General features: G+C 42.7%; 2 protein-coding genes across 5 annotated transcripts in view; one reads left to right on the top strand and one right to left on the bottom strand.

Annotated features, from left to right (window-relative positions):
* Positions 1 to 16,001, top strand: part of PPIL2 (peptidylprolyl isomerase like 2) — a 122,275-nt gene extending 106,274 nt beyond the window's left edge. Inside the window, exons 15-20 of the mRNA XM_068136115.2 lie at positions 6,990 to 7,107; positions 14,490 to 14,546; positions 14,801 to 14,873; positions 14,990 to 15,052; positions 15,136 to 15,272; positions 15,541 to 16,001. Coding sequence (XP_067992216.1) covers positions 6,990 to 7,107; positions 14,490 to 14,546; positions 14,801 to 14,873; positions 14,990 to 15,052; positions 15,136 to 15,272; positions 15,541 to 15,637 — 545 coding nt within the window. The 3' untranslated portion in view covers positions 15,638 to 16,001. The remainder of the gene's footprint in view (positions 1 to 6,989; positions 7,108 to 14,489; positions 14,547 to 14,800; positions 14,874 to 14,989; positions 15,053 to 15,135; positions 15,273 to 15,540) is intronic.
* The window catches only part of LOC137439895 (protein yippee-like 1), a 92,582-nt gene that overhangs the window by 6,764 nt on the left and 60,937 nt on the right, over positions 1 to 24,881 (bottom strand). For 2 of the 4 annotated variants that reach the window (XM_068136110.2, XM_068136112.2), the window contains exon 5: positions 18,573 to 20,164. The exons of the other annotated variants lie outside the window; for them this stretch is intronic. In XM_068136110.2, the coding sequence (XP_067992211.1) occupies positions 20,075 to 20,164 (90 nt within the window). In that variant the 3' untranslated portion in view covers positions 18,573 to 20,074. Of the gene's footprint in view, positions 1 to 18,572; positions 20,165 to 24,881 lie in introns of those variants that run through there. 4 annotated transcript variants of the gene reach the window in all.

Genomic DNA, 24,881 nt, shown 5'->3' with positions numbered 1-24,881 from the left:
TTTGGTTTTTGGGGGTGGGGGGGGGGGGGAGGTGGGGATTTAGAACGTTAGACAGAGTATTATGTTCGGGGTAGAAGGGAAAAAAACTAAGAGCCAAGCAAAACACGATTAAGATAACAAACACCGACGGGGGTACAACTACAAGGCCGCACACGAGGAGCAGAACACGATTAGATAATTACAAGTTACAGGAAATTCAAACCAAAAGTAACTATAATCAAAACAATAACGCATGGACGATAAAATAACGAGTTGAAATTTGACAATCTATCTGGGGAAATGGGGGAGAAACACGTGGTCGAAGAACGAACGAACGAACGAATAAGAATGAATAAACGAATGAGAACAGAGAAGGAAATGTTTTTTTTTTTGGATTTTTTTGAGTTGTGATTTACACAAGGAAGAGGGCTATGGGGTGAAAAGATTGGGAAAACAGAGAACGAAAGTTATTGGATCACAAAAACACGGACCGCTGAGAGAAAAACAAAGCCTCAAGGTTGTACAGTGATCACTGTACAACTACAAGGCCTCAAGGTTACACACATTTTCACAATTCTGATGCCTAGATAAGACCCTTACACCTATTGGTATGTGTTAAACCCATGTTAACAAGTTTACATACAATGAATTATTAATTGATGTGTGGGGCATGTGAAACTGGAAATATGCCCTCCAGTACGTTGTGCTTTGCTCTCTACCCAAAACAGCTTGTGCAATGTCTATGAAATTGTAGGGAAATAGAAAAAGTTATATGTTCTACTCAATGGCTATGTTTAGTCCTCCTCAAACCTAACCTCCATGGCATGCTGAATGAAATCTGAAAATGGTTTAGCCTATCGGTATCAATGTGACATACGAAGAGCTTGGTTTCAAAATGAAATAAATGCCAAATTTAACATTTTGGATGTTTTGTTGTCAAAAGATTGTCAAAGTGATCAAACTTTCCCTGGGCTTTTTCGTCCCAAAGTGCCGTAAATCCTGGGTTTCTTGGCAATAATAACATGTATATTATACATTTCCCTTTGAATTTTGACCTTTTCTGCCATTTTTCTTAAAACCTCGAAAATGGATTTATCTCGTTTTGGAGCCAAACTCTTCATATATACACTGATAAAAAATTCGTTTTACAAGTTTTTGACGTTAATCCTCTTCGTTATCACAATCACTGTCGCAATCATCTGAGTCCTGTTCAATATCAGCACCATCATCGTAATCATCGTCTTCTTGTGCCATGTTGGTGCAACTCTGCAGTTTACATGCAGCAGTGCACTTTAGACCATTAATCGTGCAAGAACAGTCCAACTGGCGGCAACTCCGTGCACACTTGCATGAGATGAGACGAAGAACGACATCTGGAGCCGGTAAGCCAGTCATCCACTGAATTATTAGTTCTCCTTCACTGTTTAATTCCCAGCCATGGCCTTCTGATGGCTTGGGGATGTCTGGAAAGCATTCTAGGCTTCGCCTCCAGATAGCAGCTTGGTAATTTGCACGAAGTGTGTGCTGCAGCAGTGTGTCTGCGCATGGTGGAAGCTGTCCAGATTCGACGTCGCCCTTTCTTGCATAGAACATATTATAGCGCAGATCGTTTACACCACATATCTTTGTGTTTTTAGAGTAAAGAAGACATGTGAACTCTTGGATTTGGTTGAAAACGTCTTGTGTCAGGTTCCACAATGCTCCAAGAGCTCCACGATGCACAATTTTTCCATACTGGGTGGGATGCTTCCAAGCTATTTCAGTTGTCTTAGCAAACAGAGCTTGATCGAGTACCATTGCAATGTTCTCAAGATGGAGTGAAGACATTATCTTTAAAGCATTGGAGAGAATCTCCTGCGCTGTTGCCATTTCTGTTGCGGGTGCATTTATAGAGGGCAGATAGCCTACAACATCTTCCATCACCTCCACATGACCCCTTGTCATGATGTTAAAACCTGTCCATGAGCTGACTTTCTGATGAAGTGGGTCGAGCAAACGCGTCAACACCCACAAGTGGTTTCTCCTCTGTGCTTTAGAAGCTGCATCTTCAAGAGTTCCAGACAAATCAGCTGTTTGTATTGCTGGCGGACCTTTTCTTTTCCCGGCACTATACACTGGTAGCAGTTTATCCAATGATTGAATGGATCGTTTCTTCTCTTGTTTATCAACAACAGATGTTTTCTGTGCGGGCATACACGAAAATGATTTTGGTTGGACAATGATTCCATTGACTCTATGTGATGTTCCACCTCCACTCAGGGATTCTTCTAACCTGTCAATGTTGTCAAACGCTAATACTGTCAGGACAGAGTGGTGCACATCTGAAGGAAGAGAAACATCATTGCTGTTAACACTTGCTATTTTGTCAATACAGAGTGCTGTGTCAATCTCTTCCAGAGCTGTGTATGAACACCCATGTCCGAGTCTATTCAAGATTTTGATCAACTCAACATTACCAGTTAGTGTTTTGATAGCCCATGGAAGCAAGACATGTTTTGATGTTTTCACTGTGCCAACACTTACTGCAGTGATGACATCCTGTGCCATCGACCATGTTAGTCTATTTATGCGAGCAGAGCCGTTCTCACTTCCACCAAGTAAGATTCTCAAAAATCTCTAGAGTCGGTGGAACTTTCACATAATCTGGAGTGAGGTCTGCTGGCTGAGGAGGCCAATTGTCATTGAAGGGAGCGGCTTTAATTTCATCTCGCAGTGACATGGCTGCTTGGACAATTATGTTGTCATTACTGGCTTTTTCAAATGTTTCCAGCTTTGATTTCACGTGGATCAACTCAGCAGCTAACATCGTTTTGGTTAGGTTATCAGGCATTAGGTAAACGTGACGGTTCTCTGTGAAGAAAGTCAGTGAATCGCAGAACTGCATCTCTATACTGCGCCGGATATTTTTCTTGGTGGAATTTGGGGATCTCACTTATGCCTGCAGACGCCATTGATGACACAAGCTTGGCTGTGATATCGAGCAGTGGAATAATCCTTGGATTTGAAAATAAATTGTTCCGGATGTATTCAAACACAGTTTTTAGTGATGCTTTCTCAACCTTTTGATATTGAATGTAGTCTTCTTCGCTCGGTTCTGGAGTCTGCAGTTGCTCTCTTCTCTCTGGATGCGTGTAATCTCGGTAGCACGATTTATGGTAATGAGCCTCGGCTGCAACTATATCTCTTGCAGTCACGGCCAACACTCTGTCGTCATTACGGTTGATTGCAGCCTCCCTCACGGTTTTGTCTGACCGCAGCTCAACAGCTGGATTAAGAGCCTCTCTCGACCGTGTTCCCTTGATATACTTTGACACCCGCAGACAAAAGATGCATTTCTTTTCATACACTCTCGTTAGATGACGGCTCATCTCTGGAAGATCGTCTGGGCGCAGTATCGGGCACATTTGCCAAAGAACTGTTGGATTGCTCTTGAAACTTAGCTTAAGACTTTTTGTGTGTAAAGTCTGACCTGCAAGCCCTGTGATAGTATATTGGAACATGCGGAAGTTCAGCTGGGCTCTCTTCAGCAAGCTGAAGAATGGGTTTAAAATTTCGTATGGTCGCTGCATTGCAAAGTGTCTGCCATGAGTCGTTGTCATTTGGCTTGCTCAACTCATGCAGGGCTGATTTCTTGCTGCAAATGATACATGTTCTTGTCCCATGCTCCAGCTTTCTCCGTTTAACCATTACTTCCGATTGAGACATTTCAAAATTGTTTATAAACCATGTATATATAGGTGGAATGGCACTTTTGGGCAGAAGATGTAATCGTCATCCATGCAATCTGAAATGAGAAAATGATGGGGGAAAATTACCATACTTGTATATGCAGTTGAAATGTGAATCTAGCTAAACAAATCTGAAAATCAATATCTTTTTCCTTCAGCTGAAAATAATACCAATATAAATATAAAATATTGTGTCCTCAATACATTTCTAGCAAAACATGTAGCCCTCGAAATCAACCAGGATTGATAAAGACAAAGGCATAAATACGTTGAATAGACGATTTTAATACCACAAGAACAAAGAAAGAGTACATACAGTAATTTCAATAGAAACTACGACATAATCAAAGCATAATAAAACCAATGCAAAACTACACACAGATTGCCCACAAAGAAGAGTAGTTTCTCATCCAACAGGTGTAAGGGTCTCATCTTTGAAGAATAGAAGCACAAAACTGTGAAAATGTGTGTAACCGATTTTTTAATTTAATTTTTGCTGGACGATGTACTCATTTTCAGTAGTGCCTGAATTTCGTGACCTTGTGACCCCTGGTGACCTAACTACTGATCCAATGTACATATGAATTAATGCAATGCATAGAGGTCGCTCGCTGACAAGCAAGACAAGCGGTCGATCGCTGAATTAACGCCAGGGGGGTTGACTCAGCCTGTCATCCTTCCGAGGTCGGCTAATTGAGTACCAGTTCACTGGTAATTCCCTGTTTGTCGTAAAAGGCGACAAACAGGGTTGGCGGCAGGAAGGGCATCCGGCCGTAAAACATTGCTTCAAAAAGGGGACCAAAAAACAACAACAACCACGGTGCCCGAAAAAGGCCAACCCCCGCTTTGCGGGGAAAAATGGCCTCTAAAGGTGGTTTTATTTATAGAGGGCTTCAAGACACACATGAATGGTAATATGTTGGCCTATCTTGTGTGGTTCAAACGTTATGCCTATTTTTATTTCCCCTACACCATAATTTTGTTTTAGAATTTGGGCACACAAACAAAAAACTAGGTTTTTCACCAAAAACGCGGAGGCTACGGTAGTTATGACTAATATTCTCATGTCGGTAATCATTACCTTTACTGAAAATCTCAATCTATCTGTCCCAATTTGGTTTAGACAACTTCTGCGAGTGACTTGTTTAAAAATAACAAATTTAGGCATTTTTCCAAGCATTTTTAAGCAAAATACTTGGCAAACATGTATAAAAATGGTTAAAATAAGTATTGACATGCTCCAAATTATAAAGTGAACAACATTTGACAAGTACAAATTAAGATTTGACCATCAGAATTTACCATGCAGCCATAGTTTTGAATTACATGAATATTCTTTGAAAATGGCAGCCATTTTTAAAGATGGCGTCGGAAATGGCATTAAGCTACTCATTTGAAATGTCCATCACTCATTTTCATGGATGTCATACATGTGTGTAACTAAAAATCATAGTGGGAATTAGTCCGCCAATTTGATACTCAAATTTTGTCTGGCTCATGGACTAAAAAGATTCCGGCAAGTATTTTGATCGGTTGGTTTGTCTGTCTGTTTGTAGTACTACGTCTACACCGTTTCACGAAGAATCGCCAAACTTTGCACATGTATTTGTCTTACCCTGGAAGAGACTGTGCCCAATTGATGACATCATCGGTCACGTGGTTCGGCCGCCATCTTGGAGAAACCGAAAAACTTTGCACCTCTATATCTCCGAAAGTGTTGAATAGAAAAAATTGAGACATGGCTCATTGCAAAGAACTCTCCATAGGGAATAAAATATGTTAATGATGATGTCATTGGTGCCTCCATTATGATGTCATAATTCGACAAGTACAAAACTTCATCCGATCAAGATAATTTATTGAGCATCATCAAGGAATAAATTAGTTTAGAAAACAAATAATGATTACGTCATCGGTCACGTGGTTCGGCCGCCATATTTGTCCAAAATGGCCGATAAAAAAGTACATTCCGGCAAGTCCTCGGTCTCTGACCGATTTTTCATTTGTCTGTCACCGGCCTACAGGTCACAATTCTAAACCGATCGTCACGAAACTTTACCAAGCTGTATAGGTCGTCCCAATTGAGAAGCCAATTGATTTTGAGGTCAAAGGTCATCTGGGTAAAATTTCTAAAATCACCATTTTAAATCCGATTGACTTGAAAATTGAATAGCATTTGTATATTGTCACTAAATTGGGAAATTAACTTTTTTAGGTCAAAAGGTCAAAGGTCAACTCGAGGTCAAATTTTAAAAATCGTCAATTTTCATCCGATTGACTTGAAAATTGAACAGCATTTGCACATTGAGTCACTAAATAGGGAAACCAATTATTTTGAGGTCAAAGGTCAACCTTCCCAAAATCATAATTTTTCATCTGAAAAATCACTTTTCTTCCTATTGACACGAGCTTTGATCAGATTGTCAATTTTAATCTTGATGAAATGGACAATTTGCTGTATCAATGGAATTTTTTTTCTTGGGGAGGGTGTGGCGGATTTTGCAAGTATCGTGCTCCGCATGACGTCTTCTTGTTTGTTTGTTTGTTTTCTTGTTTGCTTTTTTTGTTTGTTTGTTTGTCTGGGTGATATCTCAGCCATCCTTTGAGCTCGGAAGCTGAAATTTCGGCACAATAGTGAGCAAGTACTTTGTCAGAAACGGTATTTTTTGTTTTTTGATTAATCGATTAATTGATGAGTTATTTAATTATTAACGATTAATTAATTCCTATTACATTTCCTTTCTCATCTGGCCAATATCTCGGGCACCTTTTGAGCCAGGAAGCTGATATTTGGACATGACAATGCCCAAGTGATTTGTCTGTAAAGGGTATTTTTGATTTAATGATTAAGGGGTATCTCTCCCCATCTTGTCGACCGCTCCCCTTTTTATATACTTTGTTTGCTTGTTTGTTTGATTTGTTTGTTTGATAAATGTTAGCTCTTTCACGAGCCTCGACTCTGTATACCAAGCAATGAATCAATTAATTATTTAATTTTTTTATTAATGACTTATTTAATTAAATTTCTAAAAGTTACATCTTCATATGAAGCACTAGTGGTTTAGTTATTCTATTAGCCAATTGATTAAGAAAATATTTTATGACCATCTTTTATTGATTTTAATTATGCAATTAATCAATCAAATATTGTGCACCTCTCCCTCCAAATACAGTCTCTATGAGCTGCAATGCCGCGCTGGAGGATATTTAATTATTTGGCATGGGGGCGGTGTACTTTGAATGTATCTGTACTTGTTTCCTTAATGTTTTGTACACCTACAGGAGGCGATTCGGCTTGGGGTCACCCTTTCAAAGACGAATTCAAGCCCAATTTGACACACACAGGCCGTGGTGTGCTCAGCATGGCCAACTCTGGGCCAAATTGCAACAAGAGTCAGTTGTGAGTGCCCACATGGCCTACACCCTGCCTTGCTTAGCCATACTTACTCATGAGTTGATTAATGCACAATCCTGTTTAAAACACTTAAAGTCCTATGTAAAGGTCCGCCGATGTAAAACAGCAAACACAGAATGCCTCAATTCTGTGTTTGCTTCCAAAGCTCCCTCCCCCTCCGCAAATACTCGCTATGTGCCCCCACCCTATCCTGTCACACCCAACTGCATCTGGACTCTGTCTTTTGCACCTTGCATCTCTCGACTCTGGTCCTGTAACTGACCCAAGCAGTATCAGCCCACATGTCCTAAAAACCTGCTCTGCTGCTTTTGAACATCCTCTCTCTGCCCAGCCCGTTTCACCATATCATTTACCCTAGGTAATCTTCCACCTGCTTGGAATATATTGCATAAAAGCTTGGAATGTATTACATGAAAAGCGTGCAAAAAACCGATCCCCTTAACTTCAGTCCCATTAGCTTGCTCATCAGCAAGATCATGGAATCCATGATCACAGTCGACATCAAATCCTTCCTCTTCTCTAACGGCCTGATTTCTGACTATCAGTTCAAATTCATACCTGGTCATTCTACCTTGGACATGCTGCCTGTACTCTCCCAACATTGGAAAGAGGCCCTCGACATCAGACAAGAGATCAGGGCAGGCTCTGGACACATCTCAAGCATTCAGTAGTCTGGCACCTCGCATTGCTCTCCAAACTCTGTCTATGGCATCCAAGGCCAACTCCACACATGACATACTGACTTCCTCGACTCTCGTAGCCAACGTGTGGCTCTCAACGGAATCCTTTCATCTCATCTCCCTGTTAAGGCTGGAGTGCCCCAAGGCCATGTTCTGGGCCCAGTCCTCTTTCTGATCTTAATAAATAATTTATCTGGCTCTGGAAAATCCTCTATCTCTTTGTTGACGATTCCACCCTCTGCCGTGTCATCAGCCATCCTTCAGACAGACTGGGGTCAAACACTTGGAATATGTCTTTCTATGCTGAGAAATCCCACACTCTCTCCCTCTCCAAAAGGACCATCTGGCAAACCCTACCATCGAGTTTCTTAACAATCCTCTTGAGGGAGTTCAGTTACTCGAACATTTGGGTCTCACTATCAGCCATGATCTTTCTTGGTCATACTACACCTCCAAGTGGTCTCCAAAGCCAGCCCAGCTGGGCATCTCCATCGTGCAAAGTCCTTCCTTGGCACACCTGAACTCATATCCACTGAAGAGGCCTTCATCCACAGCTCGATGGAGTATTGCTCTCCCCTTTGGGCTGGTGCAGCTGCCTCAGACCTTCCTCAGCTTGATCCCATCGAAACCAAGGCCTTCAAGATCATTGGAATCTCACGTGATGAAGCTAAGTTTATGCTCCTGTCACTTTCACGTTGCAAACAGGTTGGTGGCGTCTGTCTTCTACAACCTCATTTCTGGTCTTACACCCTCTGCTCTTTCATGCTTTGGCCCACACACCCCTCAGGTTTCTGGAGCACAATGTCTGCTAACGACCCCCTTCTGGTGAATCTTCCAAAATCTACTGCTGACCTCCACTAATTCGTTCCTTTTTTCTCACACCTTTGGAATCAATGTAACATTGCCAATGAAGCACTTTGCTATTCCTCTTCTTCTTTCTTTGTAGCCCTTCACATTTAGTGGCTCTCTGGTTTGTTTCGGCCGAATTTAAATACAAATCACACCCTTGTCCCAAAGGAAGTGTTTCAGTTTGGTATATTAAATTTGAAATAGGCAAAGGCGAGAAGAAAACTTAACCCATCGGAATTGCCCGTTAGAATCTTCTAGAATTGCACTTTGAACCCATTTAGAATTAAACTCGGTGGGTTAGAGAGGTTCTTCTTCATTTTTGACAGATGGATGGAAAGAAGGACATATCCGAATATTGAAGCGGCTTAAAAATAAAAATAAATTCTCTTCAATATCACCCTTCCCTCCAGGTTTTCAAGACAACTGTTCACCACCATCTCAAATCCCCCCCCCCCCCCCCCCCATCCAAAGCCATGATATTGTTACGGACGCGGTTAAAGATGTTATTTTGACCGAGCGGTGGTGTAACCGCGACCGAACAGTTATTCCCCGACTAATACCCGATTTGCCCCAAACTTTGGCCGGATCGCGCCACCGCTATTCAATCGGGAAAACTCTAAAGCGACCGAATACAAAGAGGAAGAAGACGTACAGAAGAGGAATTGGATTTATTATTTACACATATAAGTAGGAAGAAAGCAGTCACGTTTATTTACAGATGAGATTAGATACACAGTGCAACGCTAGCTTACCTACAGTCTTAATTAACCCAGGGACAGAACAAACAAGGACAGACTCACTCGGGGAATGATGATAGGACTGGCGGGAGATGGATGGCTGGCGGGATAGGGAGGTCCACTGGTCCTTCAGCACGATTGACTCGTTGGGCAGCCGCCGCTCCTCCGCGGCCCTGCTCCAAACTGCCGTCCAGGCCTCACGCTGCTGTGGCTGCAGTTTTGGTGGCTCCAGCTGCAGCAAATGCAGTTGCGGTGGCTCAAGCTGCAGTTCAACTCTGGACTTCTTGGTTGGACTCAACTCCTTGGACTCCCTCTCGTCTCTCGGTAAAGGCTCATCTCTCTTCTGCCTTGGGAACGCCCTGCCGGCGGGTTATATAGGCCCCACCCCTCAACCTTCGCGAACCTCCTCAATGTTTCTCTCCACACCCTCTCCAAGTCCAACCCCTTGTTCGTGGTTGGTTGAGTGGGGCTGACTCACTCCTCCCCTCTATGACGAGGTGGGGACCCGCCTTTCTTCCTCAACCCTGCCTCGTGGCCAATAGTGGATGAAGAGAAAACCGCCCAAAATGCAGTTGGCAATTGACGAAAAGGGGGAATGGAAGTTTTGGGAGTGGGAATGAAGGGAATCTATCTCTTTCACTGGTGCAATGGAGTATTTCAATTAATGGGAGACACAGCCTTACCCTAAAACACATAATAAGATATAAGCTATCGAACAGGGGTATTCTATGATTAGCTGTTGTGTGGATGCTTTATGGACTAATTATGGGACGCCCTTTGACCTTTACACAGCTCCGGAGGCAGGAGGCGCAGAATAAACAATAATAATAATACACACAATCAAAAAAATACAGTCCTCATATCCGCAACAATATTTTATACCCCCGTTCACTCTCCGCCAGCCTCACCTCTTTCCAATTTTCCTTACTAGTGAGAGACCCGTGCTATGCATGGGTGGGAGGCCAGAAGCAAACAGGCAATGCAGATACGTCGAATGCTAAACCATGAAACCAATAAATTCCACATTCCTGTAGCACCTTCAGTCGCACGTCAGACATGGACAGCAAGTTCGTGAAGGACTTCCATGAAAAACGTTCACGTATAGAAACATCGATCGTGGGTCCGTGGCGAATCTGCATATGGCGATTCGCGAAGTTCACGTTCAGAAAGTAGAAACCATCACGGCATGTCGTCATTCACGAGAACTCGATATCTCTTTTTTCATTCCAAACATATCTCCAATAACAAATTAATCACAAAATAAACATTTAACAACATTGTTAATGTTTCCTTCATTGTAAAAACTACCAAGTCAACAGTTAAAAGGATTTTGAGCTGATAGGTGTTACGGCCTCGGCAAGATCGATGGAGACAGCGATCTGTTAGCGTATAAAAAATAAAAAAAACACCTTTAGAGGCCATTTTTCCCCGCAAGCGGGGGTTGGCCTTTTTCGGGAACCGTGGTTGTTGTTGTTTTTCGGTCCCCTTTTTGAAGCAATGTTTTACGGCCGGATGCCCTTCCTGACGCCAACCCTTTTTGCCGCCTTTAACGACAAACAGGGAATTACCAGTGAACTGGTCCTCAATTAGCCGACCTCGGAAGGATGACAGGCTGAGTCAACCCCCCTGGCGTTAATTCAGCGATCGACCGGGATTCGAACCCAGGATCCTAGGATCCTAAGCTGGCACCCTAGCCGCTAGCCCAACACCAGGGTTAGATCTGTTAGCGTATACACCGCCCAAATAGCTACAGTGCATTCAGAAAGTATTCAGACCCCTTCACTTTTTTCACATTTTGTTATGTTGCAGCCTCATGCTGAAATCGTTTAAATTCATTTTTTTCCCTCATCAATCTACACTCAATACCCCATAATGACAAAGAGAAAACCGGATTTTAGAAAGTTTTGCAAATTTATTTAAAAGAAAAAACTGAAATATCACATTGACATAAGTATTCATACCCTTTGCTATGACACTTGAACTTTAGCTCAGGTGCCTCTCATTTCTCTTGATCATCTTTGAGATGTTTCTACACCTTGATTGGAGTCCACCTGTGGTAAATTCAATTGATTGGACATGATTTGGAAAGGCACACACCTGTCTATATAAGGTCTCACAGCTGACAATGCATATCAGCAAAAACCAAGCCATGAGGTTGAAGGAACTGCCTGCAGAGCTCAGACAGGATTGTGTCGAGGCACAGATCTGGGGAAGCCTACAAAAAAATCTATGCTGCATTGAAGGTTCCCAAGAGCACAGTGGCCTCCATAATTCTTAAATGGAGGAAGTTTGGAACAACCAGGACTCTTCCCAGAGCTGGCCGCCTGGCCAAACTGAGCAATCGGGGGAGAAGGGCCTTGGCAAGAGAGGTGACCAAGAACCCGATGGTCACTCTGGCTGAGCTCCAGAGATCCTGTGTGGAGATGGGAGAAACTTCCAGAAGGACAACCATCACTGCAACACTCCACCGATCTGGGCTTTATGGTGAAGTGGCCAGACGGAAGGCAAACAGTTCAATCTTGGTTTCATCAGACCACAGAATCTTGTTTCTCACAGTCTGAGAGTCCTTTAGGTGCTTTTTTGCAAACTCCAAGCGGGCTTTCATGTCTTTCACTGAGGAGAGGCTTCCGTCTGGCCACTCTTCCATAAAGCCCAGATCGGTGGAGTGTTGCAGTGATGGTTGTCCTTCTGGAAGTTTCTCCCATCTCCACACAGGATCTCTGGAGCTCAGCCAGTGACCATCGGGTTCTTGGTCACCTCTCTTGCCAAGGCCCTTCTCCCCAGATTGCTCAGTTTGGCCAGGCGGCCAGCTCTGGGAAGAGTCCTGGTTGTTCCAAACTTCCTCCATTTAAGAATTATGGAGGCCACTGTGCTCTTGGGAACCTTCAATGTATCAGAGATTTTTTTGTAGGCTTCCCCAGATCTGTGCCTCGACATAATCCTGTCTCTGAGCTCTGCAGGCAGTTCCTTCGACCTCATGGCTTGGTTTTTGCTCTGATATGCATTGTCAGCTGTGAGACCTTATATAGACAGGTGTGTGCCTTTCCAAATCATGTCCAATCAATTGAATTTACCACAGGTGGACTCCAATGAAGGTGGAGAAACATCTTAAAGATGATCAAGAGAAATGGGAGGCACCCAAGCTAAATTTCAAGCGTCATAGCAAAGGGTATGAATACTTATGTCAATGTGATATTTCAGTTTTTTCTTTTTAATAAATTTGCAAAACTTTCTAAAATCCTGTTTTCTCTGTGTCATTATGGGGTATTGAGTGTAGATTGATGAGGGAAAAAATGAATTTAAACGATTTCAGCATTCGGCTGCAACATAACAAAATGTGAAAAAAGTGAAGGGGTCTGAATACTTTCTGAATGCACTGTATGTGGAATTCTCTCATGTAGAGATTAAACTCACATCGTTTGAACTTTGGCCGAGGTCATTATTTACTTTTAATGATGTTTATATATGAATCAAAAAGAAGATAATTGGATTTGGGTCGTCCTTTCCGCACATCTCGTGGGATTGTGAGTTGGAGAGACGGCCGTGATGGCGGGGATGGGTTTGGCATTCTCTCAAGCAGGGATTCAACCCATGTCCTTATAAAAGGTCTTTGTCCGAGGTCACCGAGTCCGATCGGTGCAGCCGATCAGTGCGGCACCCAGGAAAATAACGTTATGCGGGAGTCTAAACCTGAAAATGCTGGAGGCCAAAGCTGAAATTGGAAAACCAATTAGCCTATTTTACTCCAGGAGATCCCAGGATTACCCACCCAAAATATCGTTGCGATCGGTTCAGCCGTTTTTGCGGTACCTTCGGACGGACATTTGGTGAATTATCGTAAAAATTTCCCCATCCTGTGAGTTTGCTTCTGTGTGCATCTTATCGACTTCCTGGGTCTTCCTCTAGTCCTCATTCTTCCCCACATTCCTTATATTTTACATCTCTCTAGTTTATCCCTCAACTCTGCTGTTGTTGTATGTTTTCCCCCTCTCCACGTGCTGTCCATTTTGTTGTGTTGTGTCGTCCTGATCCCCTCTGTGTTCCAGCCCCTCCACTCTGTATACGGTATATAAATATATAATTATTTTTAAGTATGGTATGCAATGACTTACTGACGTTTCTTTCCTCTCCAAAAACACTATTTGCTGCAAATGCTTGTTGTACTCCTGAGAGAGCCTTTGGAGTTTAAGAGGCGCTGTAAGAACATGACAGGACGTGGGATGTGGGTAGGTGGCGAGGATAAAGGAGATGAGGGAAGAGAGAAGGAAGTGGTTCATGAATACCAGGAAGAGGGGGAAGAATCATATAATTGAAGCACCTTGAGCTCAGTGGGAATCTGTGTATGCAGGGAGTGAATATCGGGTGAGAAAGGGTTAACGGCAAAGAATAGAAATCACTCGTTTTTGCTTTCCCGATTGGTACTTGATAGAATATATATATACTGTATATATATATATATATATATTTATTTTTTTTGCATCTTTATATGAAGGGAAATGCCATTTCAAGAAGCCGTAGCACAGACTATTGGGAATCATTGTTTACAAGCTTTGATTTGTCGCCAATGATAACGACATGCAAGTGGTGCGCACTCTATTCCATTTTTACATTGATATTAGCACAGCTGTTATTGATAACGACTGTGTCGATCCAGAATGCAGCACTTTGTGCATTGAACGTCTGATGAAGCATCCTCTCGTGATGAGCGTGCTGCCTCTTAACGCACGATGTTCTCCGAACACCAATAGTGTTGGTAGTTGGCACTCCCTTGCACTCCGAGATAATTTGGTATTTGATGCAAGTGAATGACATCACCAGCCATGCAGAATGACTTACTGTTATTCTGTCAGTTGACTATTTAATTTATTCAGCCATCAATGTATTCCTGGATCTCACCCAAGTTTCCACTCGTGAAAGGCCGGGGACAGGCGGAGGGGGTGGGATGAGGGTGGTTTAGTGTAGGCCCCGAACAGTCTGGCCTAGGCGTGCGGTTCCAGCACATTCATGGATTGTTGATTTGAAAGATCGAAACGTTGCTGCTCAATGTTGACAAATCTTTGGCAAACGCTTCGCTTTTGCACTTTTTTTTTTTTTTTTGCAGCTTTATCACGTACCGTTCCTGCAAACACCTGGACAGGAAGCATACCGTCTTCGGCAGGTATGTCATCGATTGCAACACGATTCACCCGATATCCAAGCTGACCGGCGTACATCTTCACTCGTAAATATTGTACGGCGCAGGTGTAATCTGATTGTCTCGATTTGAGGAATGCAGTGCTAGACTTTTCCCAGCATCCACTGGGCTGAAGGCCTTTACCTGTGCTCGTTGCTGGACGGATTACAAGGTGTACGCAAGTTAGTGAAGCATTAAATGTCAGTTCAGCTGATGCCACTGCTTTTATCACACTTCAGGGTTGTCGGAGGCCTGGAAACGTTGACAGCGATGGAATACACCGAAGTAGATCCGAAGACCGACAGACCACACGTAAGACTTTAAGCGGTCCAATCTAAACTGTTTTTGGTTTAAAAAAACAACAAAAAAACTGCGGGCAGGTCATTGGGTTTTGGCATCCGTAAGCTTACGCCGGCTCTCATTTTCAGGAGGGCATCAAGGTCAATAAAACGACCATATTCGTCAATCCTTACGAAGAGGCCGATGCTATGGTGAGTACCGCAATTCCCCCGAATTGGAAAACCGGCAACACGGATTCCGTCACTGAAACCCCCTATCCACACATTCGTGACAGGTGGCAGCCGCAAGAGAAGAGGAGAAAGAGAAAGTCGAACTGGAAAAATCCGCTGTGAATAAATCGAAGGCCGAGAGCAGCAACGTACCTCAAGTGTACAGAGCAGGTGTTGGGAAGTACATGAATCCAACTGCGATGTAAGTATCCATGGTGTCGTCGGTCAATGCGAAACGTCAATACGGGCGACATGACGAATCGTGATTGGCCTTGCTCGAATTGGTGGAGATAACATGAAAATAGAAATTAACTGCTACGATAGCTTTGACCCTTATTTGCCAATTCAGAGGTTGGCATGGTTTAAATAAAATCCAGCAAATCCTCAACCTCATTGGCTCGACAGAGAGTGATGAAGTGGCACCGTAGGCCGTGCTGTTTATATATATATATATTTTTTGTGTTCTACAGGAAGCGTGCCACCATGCATGATGGGCCCTCCACGAGTGTAGCCCCTGGCAAGAAAGCAAAGGGTCGGAGCACCCTGGGCGACTTCAGCTCTTGGTAAATGTCATGTGGAAAGCACATTCGTGCAGGCCTAACTATCATTTTCAGGAGAAACCTCACTACAGTGGGTTGAACATGAACCACACGGAACAACATGGTCTCATTTTGCACATATTTCCACTGACTTCTAAAGATGCTCGATCGGCATGCGGAAATTCCATAGTTTTCCGTTTCGTTTGCTGAAGGTGGTTTTGTACGTGACAAATGTGCTTCGTAGAATGCAAACGCGATGCCAGAGGTGAGAGTTTTGTATTTTGCATTTCGAGCAATGGCGTAATGGAGTTACAAAATGCAGTTTGTCTCCCTGTATGATATAAACACTTGGCTGATGTCATTTTGCATAATAAACATGTACAAGGTTGAAATGGTTGTTGTTTGATCGACATGTGTGAAAAATGCAGAATTAATATCGATAATCCATTTTAAGCTTTGACTTACAGCTAACCCTAACCCTCAATTCATAGGATAGTGGCTCGTTGCAAAGAAGAGGCCATTTGGCCCATCATTCCTGTTCCATATCCACACATTGCAAGTAATGGTAGATATAGAGCTAGATTGTGTGGCTACAAAAGGCGGTCCAAAGGCCCATCTCGCAGTCTCGCCATCACTCCGAAGGGATCGTCGGACAAACCCACCTGTTTCCATGGTCTACATCTCAGCATCAGTCATGATGATCTCTCCTGGGCCCATCGTATAACAAAGCTGACCTCCCAAGCCAGCCCCAAACTGGGCATCTTCCATCATTCTAAGCCATTCCTTGAAAAAATAGGACTTGCTCCATGGAGTTCAATGATCGTAGCTAAATGGAGTACTGCTTTCCCCTATGGCCTGACATTCCCAGCATCATCGTGGCTGCCACCTGGATTCTGAGGAATTTACATTATTTGCTTCTCCTGTGCTGAGGCCAAAACACAAGGCCTGCTACTCACATTGCAGACAGGTTGGTCTCTTTGTTTTGTAAAAACTAGGGCATTGCCCGTACTATATCTATATCTAAAATTATATCCCCCCCCTCTATTTACATGAAATGGTTTGGTCCAAAGCGAACGGCTTCCGGAGTTTGGTAAAGCAATCGCCATCGCGTGCACAAACGCGCAGGAAAGCGAATGAATCGCAAATTCGTTTTTATTAGTTTTAAAACTTTATTAAAACATAGTTTAACGGCAACATAGTTTTCCAACGTGAAATAAATGAATACGCTGTCAAATGTGCCATCCGAGGCAGAGTGTGTCCGCCACGTTCGGCACACGCGATCGTTCGCTGCTCTCTGATTGGTTGAATCGTTTTTTGGACATAGCTCGGTAAGTAATTGTCCGATTAATATGAAACCTTGAAAAGGCACATCCTCGGGTCCCCAGCAATATACCTGGCAAGTTAAAAGTATATCGGACCCGTGGTTGTCGAGAAACAGCGGTCACAGACAAACGTACAGACAGAGATTACTGGAATTATAGATAGATAATCTATCTATAATTCCAGTAATCTCTGTCTGTCTGTCTGTACGTTTGTTTGTTTGTCTGTGACCGCTGTTTCTCGACAACTACCGGTCCGATATACTTGAAACTTGCCAGGTATATTGCTGGGGACCCGAGGATGTGCCTTTTCAAGGTTTCATATTAATCGGACAATTACTTACCGAGCTATGTCCAAAAAACGATTCAACCAATCAGAGAGCAGCGAACGATCGCGTGTGCCGAACGTGGAGGACACACTCTGCCTCGGATGGCACATTTGAGAGCGTATTCATTTATTTCACGTTTGCAAACTATGTTGGCGTTAAACTATGTTTTAAAACTAATAAAACCGAATTTGCGATTCATTCGCTTTCCTGCGCGTTTGTGCACGCGATGGCGATTTCTTTACCAAACTCCGGAAGCCGTTCGCTTTGGACCAAACCATTGCATGTAAATAGAGGGGGGGGATTGTCACCGTACTCGCAAGCCGTTCGCTTTGGCCAAACCATTTCATGTAAATAGAGGGGGGGGATATAATTTTAGATATAGATATAGTACGGGCAATGCCCTAGTAATAATAATTCTCTCTCCTCTTATCACGTTTGTGTGACATTTTCGAACTGCCACATTTTTAGAACGGATTAGTTCAATTGTACCCTTACTACGTGGGTTCCCAGCCGGTCATACTAAACACCGCCCAGAGACGCCCGGAGACATAATAATAATAATTCTCTCTCCTCTTATCACGTTTGTGTGACATTTTCGAACTGCCACATTTTTAGAACGGATTAGTTCAATTGTACCCTTACTACGTGGGTTCCCAGCCGGTCATACTAAACACCGCCCAGAGACGCCCGGAGACATCCAGAAACACGTTTTTAGCAAATGAACACTTTTTTTTAGTAGTTGGAACTGCCGATAAGGTCAATTCCGGATTTGGAAAATGGGTTCAGGTTAAGAGTTTGTTGAGCGTATCACATTGACTGGAAATTAAATAAAGGCATGAATACCATCTGGAGACGTCCGGATACGCCATGTCGTGATTCTATGTACAGGGGTTTACATCATCCCAACCTCCTCGCTCCCCCCAACTCTCTGGGTGGTGTTCGTGCCTTTATTTAATTTCCGCTCGCTCGATAAAGTCTTAAACGGAACATATTTTCAAAATTTAAATTGCAGAATTGAGCTTACCAGCAGCTCCAACAGCCAAAAAAAGTGTTCATTTGCTAAAAAACGTGTCTCCGGGCGGTGTTTAGTACGACCCTTTCTGGAACGTCGTTCACCACCGTTTGTCATCAATTCCCAATCAACACCTAACTCGTCCCTCTTACTTGTACGTTAGTGTGTTTCTAACCCCTCACCCCTCAGTCTTCCAATTCACAGGGCTAGTTGTGGCCTACTAATCCAAGTGATCAAGCACGAGCTTCCTCAACTGAGCTTCAAAACAAAGAAGCATAACATTTTCCAAATCACAAAATGCAATTTGAGATTCATACATTTTATTGTCACAAAGTTTATGAAAAGGCATGAGTTAACCATGAAAGTTTTCGGATAACTCGTACGCGAGGCAATGTAATCTCTACGATAACAAGCCATGGATGTACAGAAGCACTCTGGCATATCTACCAACGGCGCCATGCTACAGCAGAAGAGCGGCCAATCGGGGAAACCAAACGTCCAAAAAAATAAAAAAACAAAGGGTCAAAGGGCATTTTGGTCCCGACAGCACAAACGGAACGACTCCATAGACGAGAGCACGCTGCGGCGTGGGGCAAACAGCGGAAGCAACAAAGTCGTACGATGGAACTAAAAGCCTGCCGCGGAGTAGGTTCCTACCTCAAAATAAATGTTCAAGCATCGAAAACGACGTAACGTTGCCAATCGAGCACTTTGCTGTGCTACAAAGTGCTGGGTAATGTCGATATATTATAGACTTACTTAAATAAGTTAAAAGAAAAAAAACAAAAGATGCACAAAACGGTAAATTCAAGTAAAATAAAGCTACTCACCTTCCGTTTTGGGAATATCCAGTGGGTTGACTTTATCACCCATGAGACCAAACTCCCTGCCCTGTAATTGCGTGCATCTTTGGAAAAAAAAAGTTACTTGAGCTCAGGGTACGCCAATTGTTAAAATAGTAACAAAACAAACTAGAGCACGCTGCGATACAAGCATGAAAAAAAAAATTTGCTTTTATTTTTAAGCCTAATTCAAGACTTAATAGTTTGTTGTCTGTAAAGATAAGTTGGTAACCTTCCTGGATGTCAAATCAAATGTCATGGTAAAGTCAGTGGGATGGGAATCGGAGGTTGTGGAGGGACCAAATGTTTTTGGTTTTTTTTGTTGTTTTTTTGTTTTCAGAGGGATATTTGGAACTGAAGGCAAAATTACTTTGCGGTTTGAATCTCCGTCTGTACACAATTTACAGAATGCATTGCTGGTGCTTTCAAAGAAGTCGGTGCTCTGAGCCAGCAGTGCAACCTGACTGTATACGTAACTATATTTAATTACCCACTTTTTTTTCTCATTATAATCTCCCTCTAATACTGCCTTTCTCGGCCGGTGATGGATTGGTGGCGATTTGCAGCACAATGGGGCCGGTGGAGCCCACTTGCCCATTGAAAGACAGGAGGAAAAAAAAAAAACTTTTTTTTTCTTGCTTACAAGGCATGCACGTTGTTGTTGCCGCCAGGCCTAGGCCAATATTCAAACGGGCAGGAGCAGTTGACCATTACAAGCACACGGTGCCGCTCCGTATATGTACACAAAACGAGGTTGATGCTTGTATATGCTGAGAGCCACGCCGTGAAGCGTTGCGATCCTACATAGCTTTGTATCCCCGGTTATTTTTTGATTAAAAATTGGGGAGGGGCGGCGTTGGGGGAGTGGGGACTGGGATGCAGCACACGCCTTCCTTGCCTGGCCCCGCCCCACATGCGCACGACTGAGGGTGGAGGACTGAGCTCTGTTGCATGCACCCCGCGTCAGTCCCACCCGTTGTCTTTGATCATGTGCGCCAACTCGATGATGTATTTTCCTTCCTTGTACTTCTGACTGCTCTCAAATGCATGCTCCTGGAAAAGAGAACACCATTTTATAAAGACTGGACACCTTAGAAGCGAAGATTCAATTGGTTGAATTGGTTTCAATGCTGTACTATAAAAGTGACAAACAATAACAATGATCTTTTTTTCTTTTTTTAAGGCCATTTTCCCTGCTATAGCAGGGGTTAGCCTTGCGGGCCCCATGACAATCATGGTTCCCTGTTTTGAGGCAATGTTTTTATGGCCGGATGCCCTTCCTGACGCCAACCCTTAGTCGCCTCTTACGACACGCAGGGATACTGTGTACCTATTCTAAACCGGGGTACACACCGGGACCATTCATCCCAGCAAGCTGGTACTCAATTAGCCGACCTCGGAAGGATGACAGGCTGAGTCAACCCCCCTGACGTTAATTCAGCGATCGACCGGGATTCGAACTCAGGATCCTAGGATCCCAAGCCGGCACCCTAACTGCTGAGCCAACACCAGGATTTGTAAATACCAACACTATAAAAGTGAATTTGTAAATATTTATTACTTGCAAAATCGAAGATTTTTCAAGTATATTGGTCGGTTGCATTTGTTATTCCAAAACCAAACCAATCGTCAAAAAACTTCACAAAGTTGAAGAGGTCGTCACAATTGAGAAGCTATTGATTTTGAGGTCAAAGGTCATCTGGAGGTCGCATTTCGAAAATCACCATTTTTCATCCACTTGACTTAAATTGAACAGCATTTGCATAGTGCCTCACTGAATTGGGAAACCAACTATTTTAAGGTCAAAAGATCAAAGGTCAACTCAAGGTCAAACCTCTAAAATCATCAATTTTCATTTGAAAAATCGTCACTTTTGATCCTATTGGCCCAAGCTTTGATCAAGATCGTCAATTTTAATCTTGATGAAATGGGCAATTTTATGGATCAATGGCAACCTTTTTGGGGGAGGGGGGGGGGAGAGGGAGGGCAGACCCAAATTCTCTATGTAAATGTATATCGTATGGCACCCCCAGTGGTAGCCAGTATTTCAAGTCATCTGGTATATAGAAAGTTTAAACAACTTGATAATATGCATTACGGTGATGTTGTAATATGAGTGAGAATAAATAGACATTTCCAAAATGTTTCATTTCACTCATTTTAATTAATATGGGCCACACCTGTGCGAAAGCCGTTGCTTGGTGTCCCTCACTTGCCCAGGTGTTTCCATTTTTTGTTCACTATCTGTACATGACTAATGTTTGTTCAGTTGAGATGTTAATAGTAAAAGTTGAGTGCAATGAAAAAGTTACGAATATTAAAATTGTAGGTAGATTTTAAATGTGGGTTTTGGAATTGCCAGTGTTTTGGAATTTTTCTGGCAGGATCGAGTACTTTATCGAGGGTTTTGTTGTGGTCAATGTTCTTGGATCCAGTACACACACACCACTCCTTTTGCATCTTCAGATGAGTAGAGCTGCCAAAGCAGTTTCTTGACTATTGGGCACAATACTGGACAGGTCCCCACTCTGACGCAGGATACTCCTATGTCTCGTGCATCCCAGTAAGCTGGTACTCATTTTGCCGACATCGGAGGGATGACAAGCTGAGTCAACCCACCTGGTGTTAATTCAACGATATGACAGGACCTTGCAATTGGTATGACAGTATGACAAAACCTTGAACTTGAACTCAAGACCTTGCAATATTAAGCCAACACCAGGTGTGTGTGTGTGTGTGTGTGTGTGTGTGTGTGTGTGTGTGTGTGTGTGTGTGTGTGTGTGTGTGTGTGTGTACGTACGGCCTAGTGGTACGCACAGCCACCTCCACAATGTCTAGCATAGGTTGGAATCCCGACCCAGCTATAAATTGTCATCTCACAGGCAGGGTGATTCATCAATGCATGTGCCCTTCCATCTGTCGGCATTAAATTTAAAAAAACACCTTTTAGAGGCCATTTTTCCCCGCAAGGCGGGGGTTGGCCTTTTTCGGGGACCGTGGTTGTTGTTGTTTTTCGGTCCCCTTTTTGAAGCAATGTTTTACGGCCGGATGCCCTTCCTGACGCCAACCCTTTTTGTCGCCTTTTACGACAAGCAGGGAATTACCAGTGAACTGGTACTCAATTAGCCGACCTCGGAAGGATGACAGGCTGAGTCAACCCCCCTGGCGTTAATTCAGCGATCGACCGGGATTCGAACCCAGGATCCTAGGATCCTAAGCTGGCACCCTAGCCGCTAGCCCAACACCAGGCATTAGATGGTGGATGTTATAGACCCCATGTTGTCCTTTGTGAAGAGTAGGTGAGCTATCATCGCCACCCTGAACAAATGATAAATTCCTGCCTGAAGTAATGCTGGGAAGGCAATGGCAAATCACCCAGTATAACCATTGCCAAGAAACTGCTTCAACAGCACCGACACTCTAACAGAGTATGGTACATCACAATCAAAATATGTGTACTGTATCATATATAAAGCTGTTTGTAACCACTGACTGACTGATATTAATGTTTGGTACCTTCCCAGTGACATACAAAGCTGAAATTTGGCGTGCCGATGGACATCGAAGCTGGTACACCAGCAAAAAAAATCCCAGAATCGTCGCAAAGCGTTCTTAATATGAAAATTTTAATTAAAAAACCGTAAACACATACGTAAACAATAAAAATAAATAAAATATTTTTTAAAAGCCTCGGTCATTATTTGGCATTTGAAAATTGTAATTTCTTTAGCTAAACTGTGAAATAAAATTTAAGAAAAAACATTAAACGCGTCCATAAAATATAGAAAACCGAAATTGATATCTAGCAGCAGGTCGGTGATTGTTGCCGATAATCGTAAAGCTTCTATTCATGATGTACCTAAGTACATGGTTTGTTATTGCTTACAAAATGTGTTAGCAGTATGTATGTATGTATGTATGTATATATATGTATGTATGTATATATATGTATGTATATATATATATATATATATATATATATATATATATATATATATATATATATATATATATTATATATATATATATATACATACACACACACACACACACACACACACACACATACAGTCACGTGAAAAAGTAAGTACACCCCATGTAAAGTTTTGACTTTTTCAACATATTTCAACATACAGCTATTTGATCTTCATTTCAACAATATTGATGGATAAAGGTGATATAATATAACAAATATCATGAAACATTTACATTTTGTAGTCCATTGTATAATTTAAATAAACATAAATGCAAATTTCGCATGTGGAAAAAGTAAGTACACCCCAACATTTATCACTACTTCAAATACCTAAAATTAGAATCAGGTGCCCCAGCTCAGGTGCAAATGATTAGAACATCATTAGAGAGGATCTTGGAGGAACCTGTCCTATTTAAACCTCAGACATTCAGTTTGGTTTGCTCTTTGTTGTTGAAGTGTGCGGAGTCACCATGCCTAGATCAAAATTGCTCTCGAGTCCTTCAGAAAGAAGGTTATAGATGCCTACGAGTCTGGGAAGGGATTTAAAAAGATCTCCAAACAATTTGAAATCAATCATTCGACTGTCCGGAAGATCATCTACAAGTGGAGAGATTCCAAACAACTGCCAACTTGTTCAGGCCAGGCCACCCCAGCAAGTTCAGCCCAAGAGCAGATCGCAAGATGCTGAAAGAAGTCTCTAAGAATCCCAGAATGTCATCACGGGACCTACAGGTAGCTCTTGCCACTGTTGATGTCAAAGTGCACAAGTCTACCATTAGAAAGAGGCTGCACAAATTTGATCTACATGGGAGGTGTGCCAGGAGGAAACCTTTGCTGTCCAGAAAGATCAGGGCAAGACTAAAGTTTGCCAATGAACACCGAGGCAAAGACCAGCACTTCTGGAACAATGTGCTCTGGACAGATGAGTCAAAGGTAGAGCTATTTGGCCAAAGTACCATAAGACATGTTTGGTGAAAACCAAAGACAGCATTTGACCACAAGAACCTGATACCAACTGTAAAGCATGGTGGTGGAAATATTATGGTTTGGGGCAGCTTTGCTGCATCAGGGCCTGGGCAGCTCACCATCATAGAATCCACTATGATTTCTTCATTGTACAGAGGGTGCTTGAGGATAATGTGAGGCCATCTGTCGGAAAGTTGAAGCTCAACCGAAGGTGGACCTTGCAACATGACAATGACCCTAATAAACATACCAGTAAATCCACCAAGGAATGGCTGAAAAGAAAGAAATGGAGGGTTCTGGAATGGCCAAGTCAAAGCCCGGATCTAAATCCCATCGATACGTTGTGGGGGGATTTGAAACGAGCTGTGCATGCAAGAAACCCCTCAAACATCGCACAGCTGAAATAATTCTGCATGGAGGAGTGGTAGACAAATTGTGGTAGACAAAAATTCTCTCAGTCGATGTCAGACACTGGTAGACAGTTATAAGAAACGCCTGCTTGAGGTTGTTTCTGCCAAAGGGGGCAATACCACCTATTCGAGCCAAGGGTGTACTTACTTTTTCCACATGCGAAATTTGCATTTATGTTTATTTAAATTATACAATGGACTCCAAAATGTAAATGTTTCATGATATTGGTTATATTATATCACCTTTATCTATCAATGTTGTTGAAATGAAGATCAAATAGCTGTATGTTGAAATATGTTGAAAAAGTCAAAACTTTACATGGGGTGTACCTACTTTTTCACGTGACTGTATGTATATATGTATATGTGTGTGTGTGTGTGTGTGTATGTATATATATATATATATATATCTAGAAGT

This window comes from Myxine glutinosa, chromosome 14, assembly GCF_964187855.1.
Source record: "Myxine glutinosa chromosome 14, kmMyxGlut1.1, whole genome shotgun sequence".
NCBI lineage: Eukaryota > Metazoa > Chordata > Myxini > Myxiniformes > Myxinidae > Myxine > Myxine glutinosa.
The sequence above is the reverse complement of the archived record's forward strand: the minus strand, read 5'-3'. Positions and strand labels throughout refer to the sequence as shown.